This window comes from Entelurus aequoreus, linkage group LG20, assembly GCF_033978785.1.
Source record: "Entelurus aequoreus isolate RoL-2023_Sb linkage group LG20, RoL_Eaeq_v1.1, whole genome shotgun sequence".
Lineage (NCBI taxonomy): Eukaryota > Metazoa > Chordata > Actinopteri > Syngnathiformes > Syngnathidae > Entelurus > Entelurus aequoreus.
In genome coordinates, this window is record NC_084750.1 from 28,935,307 (window position 1) to 28,959,997 (window position 24,691).

A 24,691-nucleotide genomic window follows, 5' to 3' on the forward strand; every position below is an offset into this window, starting at 1 on the left:
CTAAAAACATTAGCTATCCACCTGCGCCAGCCCTCATCTGCTCATCAACACCCGTGCTCACGTGCGTTCCAGCGATCGACGGCGCAACGAAGGACTTCACCCGATCATCGATGCGGTCGGCGGCTAGCGTCGGCTAGCGTCGGATAGCGCGTCTGCTATCCAAGTAAGTCCTCCTGGTTGTGTTGCTGCAGCCAGCCGCTAATACACAGATCCCACCTACAGCTTTCTTCTTTGCAGTCTCCATTGTTCATTAAACAAATTGCAAAAGATTCACCAACACAGATGTCCAGAATACTGTGGAATTTTGCGATGAAAACAGAGCTGTTTGTATTGGGATACAATGTGTCCGAATACTTCCGCTTCAACCATTGACGTCACGCGCAAACGTCATCATACAGACGTTTTCAACCGGAAGTTTCCCGGGAAATTTAAAATTGCACTTTATAAGTTAACCCGGCCGTATTGGCATGTGTTGCAATGTTAAGATTTCATCATTGATATATAAACTATCAGACTGCGTGGTCGGTAGTAGTGGGTTTCAGTAGGCCTTTAAAGTTGTCATTTTCATACCGAGCCCATCCACCTTGTCAAAATCACCCAAACTTGTCCCAAACGTTTGTGCTGCATTTTTTGTTTAACTATTATAATGTTTATGTTATTAAATATTCTAGTTTTTATGCTATTATAACATATTATTGTTCCATAACCAGCCCCTCCACCTTGTCAAAATCTCCCCAAACCTTTGTGCTATGTATGTGCTGCAAAAATTTTTTGTCTAACTATTACAGTTTTTATCTCATTTTCCTTTATTTAACTAGGTAAAAAAAACTTGTTGAGATTAAAATGTCTTTTACAAGCGTGACAGGTTTCATCAATACATAGAACAACAACAAACAGTAGCAGTCACACTAGTTAAAAGTATGAATTACTTACAACATAAACATAAAAACACGCAATAGGTTAAAAAAAAATTATAATAATTATTCAATAAAAAACTATTTAAAAACATGTACAGTGTCAGGACGTGGACTATGGGATGGTTAGTTTTCCCGGAATGCAAAGGAATTGGAGCGGACGTGGCGTGAAGGTAAATACATCTTTTATTTTAACACTAACAAAAGGTACAACTAAAGGCGCGCACAAAGGCGGAGGTACAAACTTGGCTAATGAAAACAAAAGACACTAACTGTGGCATTAATAAACAAAACTTACTTGCGGTGACGTGAACAGGGCAGCATGGACTATGAAACAAGCAGCGTGAAGTAAGCATGAAACCGTAAACATGGCATGAAGCAGAGTGATGTCGCCAGACAGACCAACTGAAAATGACAGGCTTAAATAGTAGTGATCATGATTAACACAGGTGTGTGAGTCCAAACGGGAAACAGGTGAAACTAATAAGTTGTCATGGAAACAAAACAAGCAAGAGTGCACTACCAGGAACTAAAAAGAGTCCAAAAACCAAACATAAATAAACAAAACAAAACATGATCAAAACACATGACATACAGTGCCCAATAGAAACAGCTCTTTTAAAAATGGAATGAAATTCCCAAAAGTGATGATTTCAGGTAGCCTAATATTCTTTTGTAATTCATTCCATGACCATGGAGAAGCAAATCTTAAGGTTTTTTTTTTTTTTTATCAAGACATGTGTTGGCTCTAGGAATTAACACACCATGAATGTCCTGTGACCTTAAACTGTAGCGACTGGACTCACTACACATAAAACCCCAGACCACAGAGCAAGAACCATCCATGGAGAAAATCTACGGACTGATAAGGATGGACAGTTTGCTTTTGTATACAAAGTGTAAAGGTGGACAAGGTTGCCACAACCAGTAATAAAACGTAAGGCACAGGGGTATACAGTATACATTTTTTTTTCCAAGTAAGTGTCGGGTGCATTTCATAAAAAACAAGTCTCCATAATCTAGCAAAGGCATAAAGTGGTCAGAATCAAGTGTCTCCTAACTTGTAGGGAAAAACAGGACCTGTTTCTAAAGAAAAAGTTAAAAGTTAAAAAAATTTAAGTTAAGCTACAATTTGTCTACGTTTGATTTAAAAGACAAGTTCTCATCAATAACAATCTCCAAGTACCGTATTTTTCGGACTATAAGGCGCACTTAAAATCCTTTAATTTTCTCAAAACTCGACAGTGCGCCTTATAACCCATGTGCGGCTAATGTACGGCATAATTCTGGTTGTGCTTACCGACCTCGAAGCAATTTTATTTGGTACATGGTGAAATTATAAGTGTGACCAGTAGATGGCAGTCATACATAAGAGACACGTGTAAACTGCAAGATGACGCCAGTAAACAACACCAAAACTTTAAATGTTCCAATGAGAATATAGAACATTAGACACGGCGTTCAAAAATCTGTCAAAATGTTTTTAGTACGACTTCGATAAGTTATGAAGCCGCACCGTTTAATGGATTGTCGGCGCATTAAACATACGAGTATTATTATGGTGTGTGGATAAGGACCGCAAAATGGCACCTATTAGCAGACATATTACCTGGCGTTTTGTTTCGCAATATTATGCAAAACCTACTTTTCTTACCTTCTAGTGCCTGCTGATCTGTATTTGGGATCTGCATTAGTCCAGAAAATGTGCGCGCGTCCGCAATTGTAGTCCGTGCCGACACTGTAGTGTCACGTGCGGGGGATCGTTTGTTTCCCCGGGATGCAAACGGACTTCTCTGGACAATGCGTGCAGGTAAAAACATGATTTGATTAGCCAACTAACAAAACAAAGGCAAGCGTGCCTATCGCACACGGAAGCTAAGGCAAAAATTTAGGGCAGGAAACATACACGACTTACGTGGCAAGGCATGAGGCAAACAACTAATGACGCCAGGACGACTGACTGGCAAAGGCAGGCTTAAATAATGTCTGTAGATTGGAAACAGGTGCGCGTCCCGAACACCAGAGGCAGGTGAAAATCATAAGTCGCCATGGTAACTAACACAAACAAGGGTGCACAAAAACAGGAACTATGGAGTCTAAAACTAACAGAACATAACAAAAACATGATCCGAACCACGGATCATGACATGTAGTCATATGCTTCTTCTTTTTCTCTATCTTCTTATGGGACATTCATCTTCCGCTGTTGCCATTTCTAATATAAAGTAACATAAAGTTCTTACTTATATCTGTCAGTAGACGAGCTATCAAAGCCCTAAAAACTGTAATGGGTTTACATAATTCACTCACGGAACTTTAGTTATCCGGTCGGACGTTTTTTCACGGGATACATTTCCGGCGTTGATGTTGCATTATTGAGCCCAGGATGAGAAGATTCTGCTCCGTTGTTGATTTAAGTAAAGTCTGAATGTCATTAAAACAGTTAGCTCCATCTTTTGACACTTCTTCCACTCCCGTCCTTGCACGCTACACCGCTACAACAAAGATGACGGGGAGAAGACGCTGTCGAAGGTGAGCCACGTAAATAAGACCGCCCACAAAACGGCGCATCCAGAAGCGGCTTGAAGATGATCTGTAAAACATAATCTATGCAACATTTTGACCACAAGATAATGTTTTAAGTTTTGGAAAAAAATCATATATGACCCCTTTAATGCGTCTTTTGTATGAAAATAGACCTAAATAGACACGCTCATCGACAGTGCGCCTTTTAATCCGGTGCACCCTATGGTCCGAAAAAAAATACGGTACTTATATGTCGTGACCATTTCAAGTTCAACCTTACGAGCAGTTGATATTTTTGGTGTGTTCAAAGGCAGTCGTTTGCCATTTCAGAATAACATCACCTTAGATTTCTCTGCATTTAGCACTATTCTTAGCTGAGTCACCTGGGACTGAACAACATCAAAAGCAGACTGCAGGAGCTTAAAGTTTTGCGCTAAACCAGGGAATGAACAACATATGACCGCGTCATCTGCATAAAAATGGAAGGCTGCATCCGCCACATTATCACAGAGATTATTTACATAGATGGAAAACAACATGGGAGCTAATATAAAACCCTGAGGTACACCCTTTAATACAGGGAGGTAAGACGAGGAGGATCCAGCAAACTGAACATAGAAAACCACTATGTTATTAACTATTACATTTTTAACGCGCGGTTGTTCTTCCAGGGCAAAGACGGCTCCGGACGACAGCTTGAAGGTAGGCTTGGATTTATTTTTTACTATAACAAAAAGAACAAACTAAAGGCGCACACAAGGCGGAGGTACAAACTTGACTATGAAACAAAAAAACTTGCACATGGGCAAAAAAACTAAGGACATGAACAAAAGTCGCTAACTGTGGTATGAATAGAAAAAAAAATTACTTGGTCAGAAAGAGAGATGATGTCATGACGCGGAGTCGAACCCACGTTTCCTCTGCAGCTGGAGCTGCAGGCACTTCTGTTAACCCCTCTGCTGGCAGCACACTCAGACACACCTCTGCTCGCGCTGAGCACAACACGCCCACACAGCAACAAGCCTGCAAGCAATCAGTCATCAGAGCACCTGGACCTGACGAGGGGGAGCGGCATAAAGACCAGCGGACCCAAGGAACCTTTGCCAGAACGTCGCTAACCTTCCAGTAAGCATCACGTCTGGCATTCCTTTCCCAGTGATTTCCTCGTCCTTGTTTTGCTCTCTCTCTGTGTTTTCCCCCTGGTTCATGCCCTTTTGTATTTCCACAGTGACTCTCCTGACCTCCGTGATTGTGCCTTGTCACTCGACACCCATCCGGATTTCTAACTGCCCTCCTCGATCCACGACCTCCCTGCTCGGACCTAGACCACGCTGCCCTGCTCTTGCCCACGACCACTTGCCTGTCCACGAACTGCCTCTTCGCCTTTCCCCTTGGATAACGACGAAAGATACAACCAACATTTACAGACAACAACCCTTGGTAACATTTACATTATTAATTTTACACATAGTCAACACTCACTCACTTTGAGTAGCATACACACGCCACGTATTCATCAAAGGTTTCAAATAAACCTTGTAAACCTCAGTCCTGCCCTGGTTGTCGCCTCCTTCCCTTCTCTGATACACAACAGTACGTTCTGGCCAACATGTCGGAACCAGGCGACAGCAGCAAGCCCCAGGCCCATATCTTCCGACCTAGCTATCCTTAGCTCCGTCGTTAGCGAACACCACGTTCGGTTTACTGCCCTTGAGGATCATCTTGAGAGAGCTTTTACCAGACTTTATTCCAAGCTGGACAACATGTGCCCCGGGGCCAGTTCTGGACCGGTGGTACCTCCACGTGCTTCTCCAGTTCCTGGACCCGAATACAGCATTCTGGAACGAGAGCCCAGGATTGCCAGCCCTAAACCCTTTGAAGGGGACTTTGAACTTTGTAGAGGGTTTTTGGTACAATGTGACCTCATTTTTCGGCACAAGCCCTCCCGTTATTCCTCAGATGGCGCCAAGATTGCATTTATTTTCTCCTTACTTTCCGGCCCGGCTCTCAAGTGGGCTACTGCTGCAGTCAACAGGACCATTGGGCTCAACGCCGACTATTCTGCGTTCCGTGCAGAATTTCGGGCTGTCTTTGATCACCCCAAGGATGGGGGGGACGCGGCTGGACGTCTACACTCCATTTCGCAGGGTTCACGTTCCGTGGCAGCCTATACCCTGGAATTCCGGACCCTGGCGGCGGACAGCGGTTGGGGGGACCGGGCGCTCCAAAGCGCATTCCGCCGTGGCCTCTCTGAAGAGATTAAGGACGGTCTACTGAGAGACAGACCTACTTCCTGCAAGGACCTCATCGAACTATCCCTCCAATTTGACCTAAAACTTTGTGAGCGAGCAGCAGAACGAAACCAGAGAACTACCTCAATGGCAGTCCTGGTGAGCCATACTTTATTTCCCCGTAATGAGGAAAACCCCGACATACTGCTACCCGCTATTCTGGCGTGGGACCAGAGGAGCATTCAAGTACAGGCATTTGTGGACTCTGGAGCTGATGAAAGTCTTTTGGACTACAAGTTCGCCCGGCAGATGGGCATTCCCCTGATCTCTCTGGACAAGACGCTGCCAGCACAGGCCCTGGATGGACGGCCATTGGGCCCCATCAATTACCGCACTGAGCCCCTTTCCATGACCATTTCTGGAAATCACAGAGAGACCATTAGTTTATGGGTTCTGGAAGCTCCGGTAGCCCCGCTGGTACTTGGAAGATCTTGGCTTCGTCACCACAACCCTCATATCTCTTGGTCTTCCGGCAGAATTCTGGCATGGAGCACACCCTGCATGGCCAACTGTCTTGGATCAGCATCTCATCAGGTCTACCATTCCACTACCACGACTCCCCAAGTAGATCTATCTCTGGTTCCAGCTTGCTACCATGACTTAGCCGAGGTCTTCAGCAAGGTACGTGCCCTGGGACTACCCCCTCATAGACCTTATGATTGTGCCATCGAGTTACTCCCTAACGCTACTTTACCGTCTAGTCGCCTATACAATTTATCTCTGCCAGAGAAAGAAGCTATGAGGAACTATATCACCGAGGGCCTTGCCTCAGGCATCATTACACCATCCAAGTCTCCACTGGCGGCGGGATTCTTTTTCGTTGCCAAGAAGGACGGATCCCTTCGTCCCTGCATTGACTACCGTCACCTTAACAACATCACAATTAAGAATAAGTACCCTCTTCCACTACTCAACTCATCTTTTGAACCTTTGGCACCTGCTACCATATTTACCAAACTGGATCTTCGTAACGCCTATCACCTGGTCCGGATCAAAGAGGGGGACGAGTGGAAGACGGCTTTCAACACTCATATGGGGCATTATGAGTATCGGGTGATGCCTTTTGGACTCACCAACGCACCTGCAGTTTTTCAAACTCTTGTCAATGACATTCTTCGGGACATGCTGGACCAATTTGTGGTAGTATACCTCTGATATTCTAATTTTCTCCCATAACCTCTCTGATCACCAGAAACATGTTCGACTTGTCCTGCAACGTCTTTTGGAAAACTGTCTATTTGTTAAGGCTGAAAAGTGCTGCTTCCACTCCTCTTCGGTGGAGTTCCTCGGATTCGTGGTTGAAAAGGGTCACATAAGGCCAGACCCGAGGAAGGTGGAGGCCGTGGTGAAGTGGCCGCAACCCACTACTAGGACGGAACTTCGGAGGTTCCTCGGCTTCGCTGGCTTCTACCGCCGATTCATTCAAGACTGCAGTAGAGTTGCGGCACCACTCCATTCACTCACGTCTACAAACGTTCCTTTTGTGTGGACTCTTTTGGCGAGGAAGGCCTTCGAGGAGTTAAAAGACCGTTTTGTTTCTGCCCCCATTCTAGTCCATCCCGACTTAGATACTGCTTTTTTGGTGGAGGTTGACGCCTCAGACTCGGGGATTGGGGCTATTCTCTCTCAACGGTCAAAGAATGACAATTTGGTTCACCCTGTTGCTTTTTTCTCCAGGCGCCTGACCACGGCCGAACAGAATTATGATGCTGGGAATAGAGAATTACTGGCGGTCCATGAGGCCCTGGTGGAATGGAGACACTGGTTGGAAGGAGCTAGACACCAGTTTCAGATCCTTACCGACCACAGCAACCTCCTACACATCCGAGCTGCCAAGAGGATCAACAATCGCCAGGCAAGGTGGCAGCAATTTTTCTCTCGCTTCAATTACGTGCTTTCTTTCAGACCTGGGTCCAAGAACACTAAGGCTGACGCACTGTCTCGGCTATTTCTGAAAGAACCTACAGCAGTGGCAGAACCCATCTTTCCTCCCACTTGCATCATTGGGATGGTAACTTGGAAAGTGGAGGACCTGGTTAAGTCTGCACTGCATTCCAATCCAGGACCGGGAGGTGGACCTCCCAACAGACTGTTTGTCCATCGGGAGCTACGACCCAGGGTCCTGGATTGGGGGCACTCAAGCCTGTTCTCATGCCATCCTGGCTTTCAGTTTATCGCTGCTTGTTCAACTTGTGCCCGCAGTAAGACGTCACACAGGCCTCCTGCTGGTCTTCTTCGCCCTCTCTCCATTCCTGCCCGTCCTTGGTCGCACATCGCCCTGGATTTTGTCACGGGATTTCCAGCTTCCAGAGGTAACACCACTATCCTTACAATTGTTGATCGTTTCTCCAAAGCAGCCCATTTCATTCCGCTGCGCAAGTTACCTACTGCTTCAGAGACTTCTGACCTCCTCACACTTTACGTCGTCAAGCAGCATGGTATTCCGGTGGATATCGTTTCTGACCGAGGCCCTCAGTTTACGTCGCAAGTATGGAGAGCTTTCTGCAAGGGAATCGGGGCCTCGGTCAGCCTCACATCGGGATATCATCCCCAAAGCAACGGGCAGGCCGAGAGAGCGAATCAAAGCTTGGAGACCATGCTCCGATGTGTTGCCAGTCGTCAACCCACATCCTGGAGCAAGTTTCTGCCATGGGTGGAGTTTTCCTATAACTCCTTGAAGAGCTCCGCTACCGGTATGTCTCCATTTGAGTGCTCATTAGGTTATCAACCCCCTTTGTTTCCCCAACAAGAACTGGAGATCGCTGTACCGTCTACTAGAGCTCATATTAGACGGTGTCAGAGGGTGTGGAGAGCCGCTCGTGCAGCTTTGGAAAGAGCATCCGAGAAAATGTGTCGCAACGCCAACCGTCATCGCATTCCAGCTCCGTCCTATAAACCAGGACAACAAGTTATGCTTCTCACTAAGGACCTCAGCCTCCAGGTACCTTCTAAGAAATTGGCTCCACGTTATGTTGGTCCGTTCTCCATCATGTCTATCATAAATCCTGTATCAGTTAAATTGGCTCTCCCACCCTCGGTCAAGCGGCATCCAGTGGTCCATGTTTCCCAGATTAAACCGGTAGCGGAGAGCGCTCTGTCCCCTCCTGTCCCTGCCCCCCCCACCCTCTAGGTTCTTACCCAATGGAGATCAGGTTTGGTCGGTTAAGGAGATCCTCAGGGTCCGTCGACAAGGTAGGGGGCTCGTTTATTTGGTCGACTGGGAGGGATATGGACCTGAAGACAGATCTTGGGTGCCAGCCTCCTACCTTGCCGATCCCTCACTTCAAGAGGATTTCTACCGTGCCAATCCTGATGCTCCCCGGCGCTCGTCGGAGGCCTCGCATAAGGGGGGGGGGGGTACTGTCATGACACGGAGTCGAACCCACGTTTCCTCTGCAGCTGGAGCTGCAGGCACTTCTGTTAACCCATCTGCTGGCAGCACACTCAGACACACCTCTGCTCGCGCTGAGCACAACACGCCCACACAGCAACAAGCCTGCAAGCAATCAGTCATCAGAGCACCTGGACCTGACGAGGGGGAGCGGCATAAAGACCAGCGGACCCAAGGAACCTTTGCCAGAACGTCGCTAACCTTCCAGTAAGCATCACGTCTGGCATTCCTTTCCCAGTGATTTCCTCGTCCTTGTTTTGCTCTCTCTCCGTGTTTCCCCCTGGTTCATGCCCTTTTGTATTTCCACAGTGACTCTCCTGACCTCCGTGATTGTGCCTTGTCACTCGACACCCATCCGGATTTCTAACTGCCCTCCTCGATCCACAACCTCCCTGCTCGGACCTAGACCACGCTGCCCTGCTCTTGCCCACGACCACTTGCCTGTCCACGAACTGCCTCTTCGCCTTTCCCCTTGGATAACGACGAAAGATACAACCAACATTTACAGACAACAACCCTTGGTAACATTTACATTATTAATTTTACACATAGTCAACACTCACTCACTTTGAGTAGCATACACACGCCACGTATTCATCAAAGGTTTCAAATAAACCTTGTAAACCTCAGTCCTGCCCTGGTTGTCGCCTCCTTCCCTTCTCTGATACACAACACATGAACCGGTGTGACATAAAGACAATGCAGGCAGAACGAGTGATGAACAAAGGTAGGCTTAAATAACAGTGACATGATTGGTGACAGGTGTGTGTGAGTCCAAACGTGAAACAGGTGAAACTAATGGGTAACCATGGAAACCAAACAAAACAAAGAAGTGAAACTAGGAACTAATTAAGTGTCCAAAAAACAAAACAGCACACGGCCAAACAAAAACATGATCAACACAGACATGACACTTTAAATCTTTTGTAACTTTACAAATGTCATTTATATAAAGATTGAACAATTTTGGTCCAAGTATTGACCCGTGTGGTACGCCACAGGATATATTTAGTGTTGTAGACATTTGTTCGCTTAGCTTTACGTATTGTTTCCAGTTTGTTGAGTAGCTTCTAATCCAGTTTAAGACCAACCCTCTGATTGTCATGGTCCATTGCCTGGATCATGCTTTGTTCAGTTAGTTTGACTTCCTCAGCTCTGTTTTCAGCACCCCTGGGTTTGAGTTTTGGTTACCATGGGTGCAGATTAGTTTCACCAGCCTCTGATTAGTTTTCGGGACGCTCACCTGCTCCTGGGCACTAATCAGAGAGCTACTTATTTCCGTTTTTCGCCACACTGGCTGTCTTGTTTGCGCTACGCAACAGTTACGACGTCTACCTTTTTGATTCCTATGCCTGTTTGTATGCTTTTACCATGAATTAATAACGTGTACCCCGACCTAAACAAGTTGAAAAACTTATTTGGGTGTTACCATTTAGTGGTCAATTGTACGGAATATGTACTGTACTGTGCAATCTACTAATAAAAGTCTCAATCAATCAATCAAGCTTTCGCGCTAGCCTTTTCCTAAGCTTTGCTTCCAGTGCTATCAGCACGCCTGTTTTTGTTTATCTGCATTTCACGCCTGATTTATGAGAAAAAAATCAGTCTTACCTGCACCTTGCCTCCAGAGTTTCCATCTGCATCTTGGGAGAACGATCCACGCAGTAAAATGCGACCACACCGTTCTAATTTTTTTATCAAAATATTGTGATTAGAGTCAATCAATGTTTATTTATATAGCCCTAAATCACAAGTGTCTCAAAGGGCTGCACAAGCCACAACGACATCCGCGGTACAGAGCCCACATAAGGGCAAGGAAAAACTCACAACCCCAGAGATGTCCGATAATATCGGACTGCCGATATTATCGGACGATAAATGCTTTAAAATGTAATATCGGAAATTATCGGTATCGGTTTCAAAAAGTAAAATGTATTACTTTTTAAAACGCCGCTGTGTACACGGACGTAGGGAGAAGTACAGAGCGCCAATAAACCTTAAAGGCACCGCCTTTGCGTGCCGGCCCAATCACATAATATTTACGGCTTTTCACACACACAAGTGAATGCAAGGCGTACTTGGTCAACAGCCATACAGGTCACACTGAGGGTGTCCGTATAAACAACTTTAACACTGTTACAAATATGCGCCACACTGTGAACCCACACCAAACAAGAATGACAAACACATTTCGGGAGAACATCCTCACCGTAACACAACATAAACACAACAGAACAAATACCCAGAACCCCTTGCAGCACTAACTCTTCCGGAACGCTACAATATACACCCCCCCCGCTACCCCCTACCCAAAACCCCGCCCCCCCCCCAACTCCGCCCACCTCAACCTCTTCATGCTCTCTCAGGGAGAGCATGTCCCAAATTCCAAGCTGCTGTTTTGAGGCATGTTAAAAAAAATAATGCACTTTGTGACTTCATTAATAAATGTTGGCATTTTTTTCCATAACTTGAGTTGATTTATTTTGGAAAACCTTGTTACATTGTTTAATGCATCCAGCGGGGCATCACAACAAAATTAGGCATAATAATGTGTTAATTCCACGACTGTATATATCGGTATCGGTTGATATCGGAATCGGTAATTAAGAGTTGGACAATATCGGAATATCGGATATCGGCAAAAAAGCCATTATCGGACATCTCTAATTGTGATTGTGTCAAATGCTTTAGCTAGATCCACAAACACTACTGAACAACTGACCCATCTAACACAAGATGCGACAGAAGAAAAGTTATACTTCCAAATATTTGTGTGAACTTTTGCTGACTTTTTGTCTCGACCACAGCAACCCACTTTCAATGCCAAAAAAAGGTCAAGGAGGCACCTTTCAGGGCACTAATTAGCTCTAGGTATCCTGATTAATGACACAAACTAACTTTGGACAGTGCAGTTGTTGCTAATTGTGCCAAGTTGAAAGTAGGACACTCGCAGAGTGACGACACCAAGCATCCAGGAGATACAACACGATGGGGTAAATCATTCAGGATGAATGGCAATGAAAAATGCAGTCGGGGCTCATGAAACATTCCCAAATGCCAAAGACTCACTTAAATAAGAACGTAAAATATTTGTCCATGCGCCCATTCCGAACATAAATCACTAATTACGAGCAGTGGAAGTGCTGCATGTAAACATATTGCAACATTTGTGCACCAGTGTTAGACAGCGGCGTTAATGGACATTTGCCTCAAACGCTGCAGCGGGCAAAAAGAAAGTCATAAAACAGGTACAATTATGTCGCCAAAACTTCTGCGAATGAGCCACTTGGGCTGCAGCGGCTGACGGGCCTTATTAGTTAGGCTTAAAGGCTGACAGGATGTGCGCATTAGGGAGACGCTTCCAGCGCTAACAAGCTCAGCGGCTTCATCAGACAAACCCTAGTTTGCAAAAGTTTTCAGGTCTCTTCTGAGTCATCGTCCAGGCTAAGAACCATTGCCACTCACAGCTTTTTGACTGATTAGCCGTATTGCCACAGAAACTACACTCTTTCTTCTGTTTTGTATGTTTTTTTCATATCATGTTTTTTGCAAAAATGTTGTTTATCAGTCTCCAAAAAGAGAGACAAATCATGATCATTTGCTATTATCCAACCCGACGTGACTCCATACAGTCGTGCTCATAAGTTTACATACCCTGGGAGAATTTATGATTTCTTGGCCATTCTTCAGAGAATATGAATGATAACACAAAAACTGTTGGTCTACCTCAGGGGTCGGCAACCTTTACCACTCAAAGAGCCATTTTGGCAAGTTTCACAAATTAAAGAAAGTAATGGGAGCCACAAAAAAAAATTTAAAATTTAAAATGAAAAACACTGCATACAAAGCTTAAATGCTTTGTGCTATGTTAACCAGGGGTCTCCGACACACGCACCGGCACGCACTTTAATTTGGAAATTTGATGTTAGTGCAGCCCGCGAGTTTTGAATGAATGGCGCTTGATAGCGTCATACTTGCCAACCTTCTCATTTTTCCCGGGAGACTCCCGAGTATCAGAGCGTGATGACACTGCATTTGGCACCCTCTACAGCCTGCCCTAACAGTGTACCTGCTCGACCACACGTAGAATGCAATTTCAGCTTGCTCACGTAAGTGACAGCAAGGCGTACTAACTCAGCAGCCACACATCTTACACTGACGGTACCAATACCCAGAATCCCATGCAGCCCTAACTCTTCCGCTCAACCAACGCACGGAGAGGGGCGGGGGTTGATGTGTGGGGGTGTATAATGTAGATCGGAAGAGTTAGGGCTGCATGGGATTCTGGGTAATGGTTGTGTTGTGTTTATGTTGTGTTACGGTGGGATGTTCTCCAGAAATGTGTTTTTAATTCTTTTTTGGTGTGGGTTCACAGTGTGGCGCATATTTGTAACGTAACAATGTTAAAGTTGTTTGATACGGCTACCGTCAGTGTAAGCTGTGTGGCTGATGAGTAAGTATGCTTTGCTGTCTCCTGTGTGTGCAAGTAATAACAACATGCAAGATGTGACTGGACTGGCACGCTGTATGTAAATGTTATAGAGGACAATTACTGCAGTGCAATTAGGGCACGCCCTTTATTTAGTAATTAAAGTGTAAATAGGATTATTTTTTCCCTGGGAGTAATCTATGAAAGACACTGACATCCATAAATCTCCTGGGAAAATCGGGGGGGTCGGCATGTATGTAGCTGAGCCGCATCAGAGTGGTCAAGGAGCCGCATGCGGCTCCGCAGCCGCGGGTTGCCGACCCCTGGTCTACCTGAATCCCTCATTTTCCACTTCTTAATCAGCGTTTGAACACTGCTGATTGGCATTCTTAATTCCTTGGATATCTTTTTATACCCCTTTCCTGTTTTATGCAGTTCAATTACCTTTTCTCGCAGATCCTTTGACAATTATTTTGCCTTCCGCATTACTCAGAATCCAGAAACATCTGTGCAACACTAGATGAAAGATGCAATGGTCTGTCAGAAGCCCAGAAACTCACTGACCTTTTATACACACACATTAATTACAAACAAACGGGTCACAGGTGAGGATTGGAACCTTGATTAGCCATTCAAACCTGTTTGTGTCAACTTTTGTGCATGTTATCAGATCAAAGTCACTGGGGTATGTAAACTTTTGATCAGGGTCATTTGGGTACTTTCTTTTGTCATGTTGATTTAAAAAGAGTAAACACAGTTGTTTGCCAATAAATAGCTTCACACAACCATTAAGCATGAGTGGAAGAAAGGCTTTTGTGTTATCATTCATATTCTCTGAAGACTGGCCAAATAATCATAAATTCTCCCAGGGTATGTAAACTTATGAGCACAACTGTACATACAGTAAGTGCTGACTGTACTTTTTGGACCAGAAGGCGCAATTAAAATCCTTTCATTTTCTCAAAACTCGACAGTGCGCCTTATAACCCGGTGCGCCTAATGTACGGAATAATTTTGGTTGTGCTTACCGACCTCGAAGCTATTTTATTTGGTACATGGTGTAATGATAAGTACGACCAGTAGATGGCAGTCACACATAAGAGATACGTGTAGACTGCAATATGACTCAGGTAAACAACACCAACGTTGTATATGTTCCATTGAAAATATAGAACATTACAAACTGCGCTCAAAAATCTATCAAAATGTTTTAGTACGACTATTGGTAAACTATGAAGCCGCACCGCTTGATGGATTGTACTGTGTATTATTATGGTGTGAGTATAAGGTAAGATATGTTATCTGCCCCTTTGTTTCGCAATATTATGCAAAAGCAACTTTTCTTACCTTCTGGTACCTGTTGATGTGTATTTGGGATCTGCATAAGTCCTGAAAATTTGCGCTCGTCCGCCTTTGTAGTCTGTGCCGACAACGTAGTCGATAAGCTTCTTCTTTTTCTCTATCTTCTTGTTATGGGACATTCATTCTCCACTGTTGCCATTTCTAATATAAAGTAGTGTAAAGTTCTTACTTATATGTGTCAGTAAACTCGCCATGAAAACGCTAAAACATATACATTATAATCGTTTACATTATTCACCCAAGGAACTTTAGTTAACATCCCAAAGCCATGCATATTGCAGTTTTGGATGCCTTTGAAAACTGTGTTTTGACAAGTGGGCCATTTGTGACATCACAAATTGGCGGCCGTACCTGTGTGGACCTTCGGTCGGCCGGCCTCCTCCCCTTCTGCTGAGCTGAGATTGCTGCCTGGAGCCTTGTGTGTCCTTCAATCTCGTCTGATGTTCTGAGGACTAACAAATAAATACATCCAGTTTGAAATTGGATTAGCTGTTGACTTCAACTTGGTTTGAGTAAACACAAGAAAGAAGGTAACATAACAAATTATTTCCATCTAATTGTGACATTTGCACAACACAACTTTTGTACTGTCTAAAAAAAAAAAATCGGGGGATGTTTTTCTTAAAAAATAGTGCCCAAATGTCTTCCACTGAGGGCCACAGACTGACAAATGAAATGATGCAGGGGCCCTTTTGGTATTTTCGCTTTCAAAACCAGTGCAATGTATAGATTTTTTTCAAATAGCTAGGTAAAAAATTTGTGTGAGTGTTGATGAGCCAAAGAGGAACTGAAATGCTAACAGTTAGCACGCTGGCCAGATAGCGTCAAGTAACAAAAAACATGACTCATTTATGCATACCTGTCGGCGTTTTTGGCGTCGCGTGAGACGCCGATGGTTGTTGAGACTTCAAAGATGCAGAGGGCCGAGGTAAAACTTATTTAACGCTTGGACAAAATCAAAAGGCACCGAAGCCTTGGGAAGGCCATGCAAAACGAAACTAAACAGGCTACAAAAAGAACAAAACGGAATTGCCGGAGAACAGCAAAGACTGACTCGACCAGGAGTGGCCAAAGTGTGGCCATTTGCAGCCCGCAGATCATTTTTTAACACCAGCGGCACGTTTGAAAATAATATTTTTAAAAAACAAACACAAAAAAGTGGAATAAAAGAGCAAATAAGTGAAATGTAATGAGAAAAAGTTGCAATGTTGACACTAATAACACAAAGCTGCCATGCAGGCCGTTTTTTTCTTTAAAGATGTCATTGCTCAAAATAGTAATGAATCAAAAATCAATGTCATGAATTATTGACCTATTTATTCAAGGCTCAAATTACTTCACATCAAATATTTCACTTTGAAATATTTTATGGGGAACATATTGCATATATTGTGTTTGCCATATTCAAAGTAACAAAGGGTTTTTTTGTAGAAAAAGGGCATAAACGTACAAATAACTTTTTTTTTTAACTTATAATAGACAGATCTGAATTTGCTCTAGAGACTTAAGTATTGAAAGTAAAAAAAAAAAAAAGGTATGACTAATTTTTTTTTAAATAATTTTGGTAGGTTTTTATTTTAAAAACTGTTGTGCTCAAAAAATAATAATGAATTAAAACCTATATAAGGCTCCAATTACTTCACATCAAATATTCTACCTTGAATTTTGTGGGTGTGGGGAGGAAACATTGTATATTTTGTGTTTTTTGCCATAAAAAGGGTTTTCTCTGACAATAAATAAATAAAATAAAAATAAATATATACATATACATATATAATTTTGACTTAGACCTTTCCAGGTCCCTGAGACCAAATATATATACAGTATATAGCCTGTATTGGTTTTGAAAATGAAAAATATCAAAATGATGCCCGCATATTTAAATTTGTCAGTGTGGACACCCCTGGACTAGACATAAAATAACAAAACGGAATGCTGGAGCACAGCAAAGACTTACAGGCAAACTTGTGCGACAGGAGAAACATTCAAAATGTGTATGCCATGACAATCAAAATTACGACAGCGAAAGCAGCAAAATGCTCAACTTAGGCATGGGCAATATATAGATTGTATTGTTAAATTTGAGTTGTTGGTTCCAAACAATTAAAAAAATTAAAAATCTATGTGTTTTTGCCCAATGAGCTTCCGTATTTTTCCAAGGTTTCTTTAAAAAAGGCAGCAGAAAAACTAACTTATTACAGCGTCTAAAAGAGCATCAAGCTAAGAGGGGGGAATGCAACTCTTTACGAGGTAAACAAGACTCAAACTCCACTTAAGGGGAGACATCATTACAAACAAGGTACGATGAGAAAGGACAACAATGTAAAAGCGATTACTGAAGCAGTCGCTCTGCACATTCAAACCGGACAGCTCATACGCTGCTGCAAAACTCTCCTGCAAATATAACGCATTTAATCATCAATACAGTTTTATATTACATGTGCAATTAAGTGTACATTGTCTTTAACATCAGGACAAACTAACAAGGAGCCCAGGATACTTCATGGAAAAGCCTGCGTTACTAAAACTATGTAGTCATCTCAATGTTTTACTTGTTGAATTTTTTGCATACAATGTACAATACTACATTTTTAATTACAGTAGTATTGTATTCAAAACAGAAGTTTTAAGTTTGCACTTAATTGATCTGATTGATTTGTATTACTATTTAATGATTATTGGTATCTTTATTGCTTTATTGGAGTTTATTCATTTGCATGCAATGTGCAATGCAAGATTTTTATTTACAGTATTTCTTTTTAAAAACAGAAGTTTTAAGTTTGCACTTTATTTATTTGCCTGCAATGTACAATGTTACATTTTTGTTTACAGATAATATTCTATTCGAGCCAAAGTATTGCCTCCCAGAGGAAGCTCTTAATGTACTTCTTTGGAAAGGATTGCATAAAAAGTACAATTTATATCTAGTCTAAAAATAACATTAGACACATTTGAATTTTGCTAAGAGTAAGATGCAGTGTCATTTGAAACTACTAGTTTTTGATCAAATAAAAGAAAACATGGTTTTTAATGACCTCTGTCATTTGTATTAATTTGTTTCTTTAAAAAGGGAAAACATCTGAAAGAATCGAAAATCGAGATTATGTTTTTATAGACCCAAATATACATATACAAATATAGACTAAATATCCATCCAGTTTTTACCGCTTGTCCCTTTTTGCGGTCGCGGGGGGGGGGGGGGGGGGTGCTGGAGCCTATCTCAGCTGCATTCGAAATATACCCAAATTATTTCTACATAGACAGCTAAAAAGAGAAATACAATAGGCTTGAAATGATGTAAAACCAACTACTTTTGGTAGTTTGGTAGTAGAAAATGTCAGTCCTACCCTTTGACATGTATTAGCATTAGCCGTGTTGCTAATGATAATGCTAAACCGGAAACCAGTGCACAAAGTACTTCCTGTACAGCGCAGCCACATAAGGAATAAGGAAGCGTGTGATTGGATGACATTTTTTTCATCAAACTGATTCAATAAGGTGAAAGCTGATTGGATTTTAAGATATATGTTAATGAGGATAAAAGATGTACAGTATACATAGAAGTAAAATTGTCTCACATCAACTTGTATACATCAATATGATATTAATACATATGCATATATTAATAAATATACAAATATAAATGTGATATACAAATAAATAAATAATTTGTATAAATAAACGCGTATTTGTAAATATATTTTTGAGATTTGAAAATATATACAAATAAAATTTATAAATATAAAAATGCGACATAGAAATAAATCAAGCATTTGTATGAATAAACGTGTATTCGTAAATATATTTTTGAGATTTGAATATAAATATGCCTGATTTTATATTCGCATTTGTATTGGATTTGCATATGTGGATCCTTTTTTTGCTTTTGTGTCAATGAGACATTCCTCCCACAAACCAGATGCACTAATAAATGTGACCTACACACTCCCCTGAACAACCAGCAGAGGGCACTGCAGCCTGATAAGAGATCAGTATCTACACGGGGACAAGGTCATTAAACGGCATAGATACAATAAAATAAGCAGCTAGCACGGTTTTTCAGATGAACTGGATGAATTAGCATTAGCTAATACAATGCTAACGTTAGCTAGCTCAGGCCCGTTGTGCGTTCTCTTTGTAAAGACGTGGATTGTTTTTGTGCAGAGAACTACGGGCATTTTGCATATAATGCATATAATGCTCTGTGACCCAGACCACTCTGATTGCAGTGCCCTCTGCTGGTTGTTCAGGGGAGTGTGTAGGTCACATTAATTTGTGCATCTGGTTTGTGGGAGGAATGTCTCATCGACACAAAAGCAAAAAAGCGATCCACATATGCAAATTCAATACAAATACAAATACAAAATCCAGCATATTTATATTCAAATCTCAAAAATATACAGTATTTACAAATACACATTTATTCATACAAATTCTTGATTTATTTGTATGTAACATTTTTATATTTATACATTTTATTTGTATATATTTTCAAATCTCAAAAATATATTTACAAATACAGGTTAATTTATACAAATTATTAATTTATTTGTATATTTATTAGTATATGCATATGTATTAATATCATATTGATATATATATATATATATAAGTTGATGTGAGACAATTCTACTTCCATAAGTATATGCTAGCATATAAAGAGAAGGCAAATGATGCAGCTGCTCAACCTTTCCAACAGGTTACAAGTATCAAATATAACATTTGACACACTTTCTGAAATAGTTTATCACCACCGAGTGCCGTTGTTATAAAAAAGGATGACTTGTGAGTGTAGGGTGCCCAACTTTATTAAACCGCTGCCATGGCAACAACACAAGTGACATTATCAACATTCTAAGAGAACGAAAGTTTCTATGCTGAAAATAAGCAAAAGTAAACAATAAACAAGTGCATTTGTCAATATGTTCAATAATAACACACAAACTTGAGAACACTTTAGTGCAGGGTTATGTAACTGAAACGCTACAAACAAGCTTATAAAAGTATTTTATGTGCCTTCCTATAAAATGCCAAAATGAGCAAAAAAAAATGTTACTTTTTGTGTTTAACTTAAGTATTGAATGCAAGTATGTACAAATATTCCAAAAGGAATCCAACAGACTTCTTACTTAAAAAAGAAAAAAGCACTATTTCCCGCCACTGAAACATCACCATGGAAACCAATAGAATGATGTCAATAGTAAGGTGGCTGCACAGTACAGTACAGTACGTTCCTTCTTGATATGCGGAACATTTGCCTGGTTATGCAATCAAAACATGGGCACTAAATGAAATGAAATGTTCCAATGTTCCGTCTTAGAACTTTCTCTATCAGCCGGTCGCTCGCCCACTCTCCTTCTTCCCCTCGCCTTTATGTGTCTCCCCCCCCGCCGCTAGGAACCTCTCCACCGCTTCCCTTCCGAACGCCTCCATTTCGTCCTCCAGCGCGCTGTCCTCGTCGTCCTCGTCGTCCCCTTCCACCATGTCTTCCAGAATGTTGGCCACGTCCTTGACGAAGCGGCGGAAGTGGGCCCGCTCGTGCACGAACACGCCGTCCTGGAAGAACTCGGCGGCGAGCTTCTGGAGGGCCTCTCTCTGGGAGGAGTCCACGCCGGCCTGCTCCGCCTTGGCCAGGTAGGCCTGGAGGAGGGTCTGGAACTGGGCGAAGGGGACGGGGCGCAGGCCCTCCGCCTGGGCGCAGGCCTCCGGGGAGGGGCAGTGCTCGGGGGCTTTGGGCTTCCTGTGGAGGCGGTTCCTCTGCTGGGTCCAGTAGTCTGCTTGGTCCTGATGGAGGGGGGGTGATGTCCACAGGTGCTCCTCCTGGTGCTGATGGTGGTAACCAGTGACTGTGTGCACATGTGTGGCATCTTCTCTCCACTCTCCGCTGTCCTCTTTCCTCCTCCCTTTTTTCATTGCCTTCAGGGAATGCGGATCACCTTTCCTGTTCTGATTCTTCCACTCATCCTTCTCTCTTTCTTGTTTTTTGGAATCCTCACAATGTTTCCTCTCCTCTTTTGGGTCTTTATTCATCCAGTTCCCATCCTTCTTCTTCTTCTTCTCGCTTCTCTCCCATTTTTCCTTGCCATGTTCCCCAGAGGCATCCTTCACTTTCTTTCCCCCGTTCCACTTGTCCTTCATCTTGTGAGTCTCTCCTTCATCCTTTCCTCCTCTCCACTCCTTCGTCTTCTTCTCATGCTTGTCCTTCTTCCACTCTTTGTCCTCCTTCCATTCCTTCCTCTCCGTCTTCTCACCTTTCTCCTTCTTGCCCTCGTCTCCTCGGCTCACTTTCTCCTTCTTCCGCTCTTTCTCCTCATTCTTTCTCTCAGGCCGTCCTTCCCCTTTCTTCACCTTGTCTTGCTCACGTTTCACACTTTTGGCCTCCTTGCGCTCATGTCTGTCACCTTCTTTCCATTCTGACTTTTTGCTCTCCTTCCACTCTTTTTTCTCGCCCCGGTCGTGTTTATCCTTCTTCTGAAACGTCTCTCTCTGTTCTTTCCCGTGTTTGGGAGATGCCACCTGTTGTGCGTCTGCTAGCTGACCACTTGGGGGCACTGTTGGTGAAGAAAAAAGAAAATCAGGGAAGAAGCAGACAATATAAAACAGTTAACTTTTTCTAGTACAAGGGTGTCCAAAGTGCAGCTCGGGGGCCATTTGTGGGCCTTAGCTATTTTTCAGCAGTCCTGTGGCATTTTCTAAAAAAAAACTGTTAATTTTTTTTATTTCATTTTTTAAGTAGAATGTATGAAATGTACTGCAATGTTGACTCTGATAAAAAAAAAAAAAATTTTAAATTTTCATTACTCAAAAAATTATCAAAACAATGTTATGAATTATTGACCTATTTGAGGCTTCAATTACCGTATTTTCCGGACCATAGGGCGCACCGGATTATAAGGCGCACTGCCGATGAATGGTATATTTTTTATCTTTTTTCATATATTAGGCGCACCGGACTATAGGGCGCATTAAAGGAGTCATATTATTACTATTTTTTTTCTAAATGTAAAACACTTCCTTGTGGTCTACATAACATGTAATGGTGGTTCTTTGGTCAAAATGTTGCGTAGATTATGTTTTACAGATAATCTTCAAGCCGCTTTCTGACAGTCGCTTCAGGATGCGCCGTTTTGTGGGCGGTCTTATTTACGTGGCTCACCTTCGGCAGCGTCTTCTCCCCGTCATCTTTGTTGTAGCGGTGTAGCGTGCAAGGACGGGAGTGGAAGAAGTGTCAAAAGACGGAGCTCACTGTTTTAATGACATTCAGACTTAACTTAAATCAATAACGGAGCAGACTCTCCTCATCCGGAAACAACAACACCGGAAATGTGTGCCGTGAAAAACCGTCCGACCGGAACTCTAATAACTAAAGTTTCTTGGGTGAGTAATGTAAACTCACTACGCCGGTATGTTTTAGTGCTTTCATGGCGAGTTTACTGACAGATATAAGTAAGGACTTTACGCTACTTTATATTAGAAATGGCAACAGCGGAGAATGAATGTCACATAACAAGAAGATCGAGAAAAAGAAGAACCTTATCGACTACAGCGTCGGCGCGCAATTTTTCAGGACTTGTACAGATCCCAAATACACATCAGCAGGTACCAGAAGGTAAGAAAAGTTGCTTTTGCATAATATTGCGAAACTAAACGCCAGATAATATGTCTAACCTTATACACACACCATAATAATACTCGTATGTTGAAGCACAGTACAATCTATCAAGCGGTGCGGCTTCATAGCTTACCAAAGTCGTACTAAAACATTTTAATAGATTTTTGAGCGCCATGTGTAATGGTCTATATTTTCAATGGAACATATAAAATGTTGGTGTTGTTTACTTTAGTCATATTGCCATCATAGTGCAGTCTACACGTATCTCTTATGTTTGACTGCCATCTACTGATCACACTTATCATTACACCATGTACATAATAAAATTGCTTTGAGGTCGGTAAGCAAAACCAGAATTATTCCGTACATTCGGCGCGGTTATACAGCGCACTGTCGAGTTTTGAGGGAAAAAAAGTGCGCCTTAGTGTCCAGAAAATACAGTACTTCACAATAAATATTTTGGGGGGAAAACATTGCATATTTTGTGTTTTTGCTAATTAAAAAAAAGTTTGCTTTGAGAAATAGAGCATAAAACTAACAAATAAAAAAAATATTTAAAAAATTATAATTAGGGATGTCCGATAATATTGGACTGCCGATATTATCGGCCAATAAATGCTTTAAAATGCAATATCGGAAATTATCGGTATCGGTTTCAAAATTATCGGTATCGGTTTCAAAAAGTAAAATGTATGACTTTTTAAAACGCCGCTGTGTACACGGACGTAGGGAGAAGTACAGAGCGCCAATAAACCTTGAAGGCACTGCCTTTGCGTGCCGGCTCAGTCACATAATATCTATGGTTTTAGATACACTCAGAATGCAAGACATACTTGATCAACAGCCATACAGGTCACACTGAGGGTGACCGTATAAACAACTTTAACACTGTTACAAATCCGCGCCACACTGTGAACCCACACCCGACAAGAATGACAAACACATTTCGGGAGAACATCCGCACCGTAACACAACATAAACAAACAGAACAAATACCCAGAACCCCTTGCAGAACTAACTCTTCCGGGATGCTACAATATACACCCCGCGCTACCCCCCCCCAGATAGATCATCATCTAGAGCAGTGGTGCCCAAACATTTTGCCTCCAAGGTCCAAAGACCGATTTTTGCCATGTAACACAACCACGAGTGGGGAAGTTAGCCTCATATCCCCATATAAAGAATAAATATAAGGTAGTAGTAGATTGTCACGCAGTCGTGTGCTTAATTCAGTCGGCTTGCAACTCTGCATGTTGTATGTACAGTTTGAACCTCAAAACATTTAAAAAGTTCATTTTTGTTTTCAGGTGTTGTTCTGTAGCCAGTTCCTCCTAAATATTTCATCCGATCGCTTTCAAACTTCACCCAGACAGATAAGAGCGTTTAGGTTTTTCATGACAAGACGTGGGCGAAGCATGGCGACCATGATTATCCTCCTGTATAGAGCGTCAAAAAAAACACAACTTTTCCGCAGAGTAGGGGTCTCAAATTCAAACGCAACCAGTTCGCCTGTAAAAAAAAAAAAAAATCTATAGATTTTTCGGTAGCTGTCACCAGAATTTTACCGGAAACTTTACAGTGGTTTTTACACCAAATTACTGTAAAATAAAAACTGAACCACTGCTGTTTTCGCGTACAAACACTGGGTACTGAGCTGACGTTTCTTTACAGATAAATCTAGTCAATCCCATTTTTTACAATACACTCCTGTACATTAAAAAACACTACTACTGACTGTTATTTTTACAGCAAATTTTTGGCGACTGTGCTGCTACATTTTTAACATAAAATCTGCAGATTTTTTTAACAGCGCATTACTGTAAATGGAATAAATTTAATTTCTGGCGACTGGGCTGCCAGGTTAAGTAAAATCTACAAATTTTTTACAGTGTAGCCTTGCAGACATCAGTGATTGTGCAGCTTAAAAAGGGTCAGTGTAAATATGTATTACATTTGGTAGCCACCCTTTGACGGGCCAAAAAAAATGACACGACGGGCCAAATTTGGGCATCCCTGATCTACAGACTTACATTTTTGACTTATTTTTAACATGTTTATGACCTTTTGGATCCTCAAGAATTTTAGTGGGATTTCTTTTAAACTGTCACATCAAATATTCTACTTTTAGGGTGTATAATAATGCATATTATGTGTTTTTGCCATTGA

At 42.2% G+C, this 24,691-nt stretch overlaps 2 protein-coding genes across 6 annotated transcripts in view; both read right to left on the reverse strand.

The window, feature by feature from the left end:
• si:ch211-105c13.3 (uncharacterized protein LOC325758 homolog) overlaps positions 1-18,330 on the reverse strand; it is a 58,858-nt gene extending 40,528 nt beyond the window's left edge. Inside the window, exons 1-2 of one of the 2 annotated variants that reach the window (XM_062028896.1) lie at positions 18,261-18,330; positions 15,265-15,365 (exon numbers count right to left, since the gene is read on the reverse strand). The gene's annotated coding sequence lies outside the window, so the exon portion shown is untranslated. The remainder of the gene's footprint in view (positions 1-15,264; positions 15,366-18,260) is intronic. The other variant, XM_062028895.1, reaches the window with a different exon arrangement.
• Positions 18,331-19,696: 1,366 nt separating this feature from the next.
• Positions 19,697-24,691, reverse strand: part of pbxip1b (pre-B-cell leukemia homeobox interacting protein 1b) — a 54,684-nt gene continuing 49,689 nt past the window's right edge. For all 4 annotated transcript variants that reach the window (XM_062029931.1, XM_062029928.1, XM_062029930.1 and 1 more), the window contains one exon: positions 19,697-21,464. In XM_062029931.1, the coding sequence (XP_061885915.1) occupies positions 20,245-21,464 (1,220 nt within the window). In that variant the 3' untranslated portion in view covers positions 19,697-20,244. The remainder of the gene's footprint in view (positions 21,465-24,691) is intronic.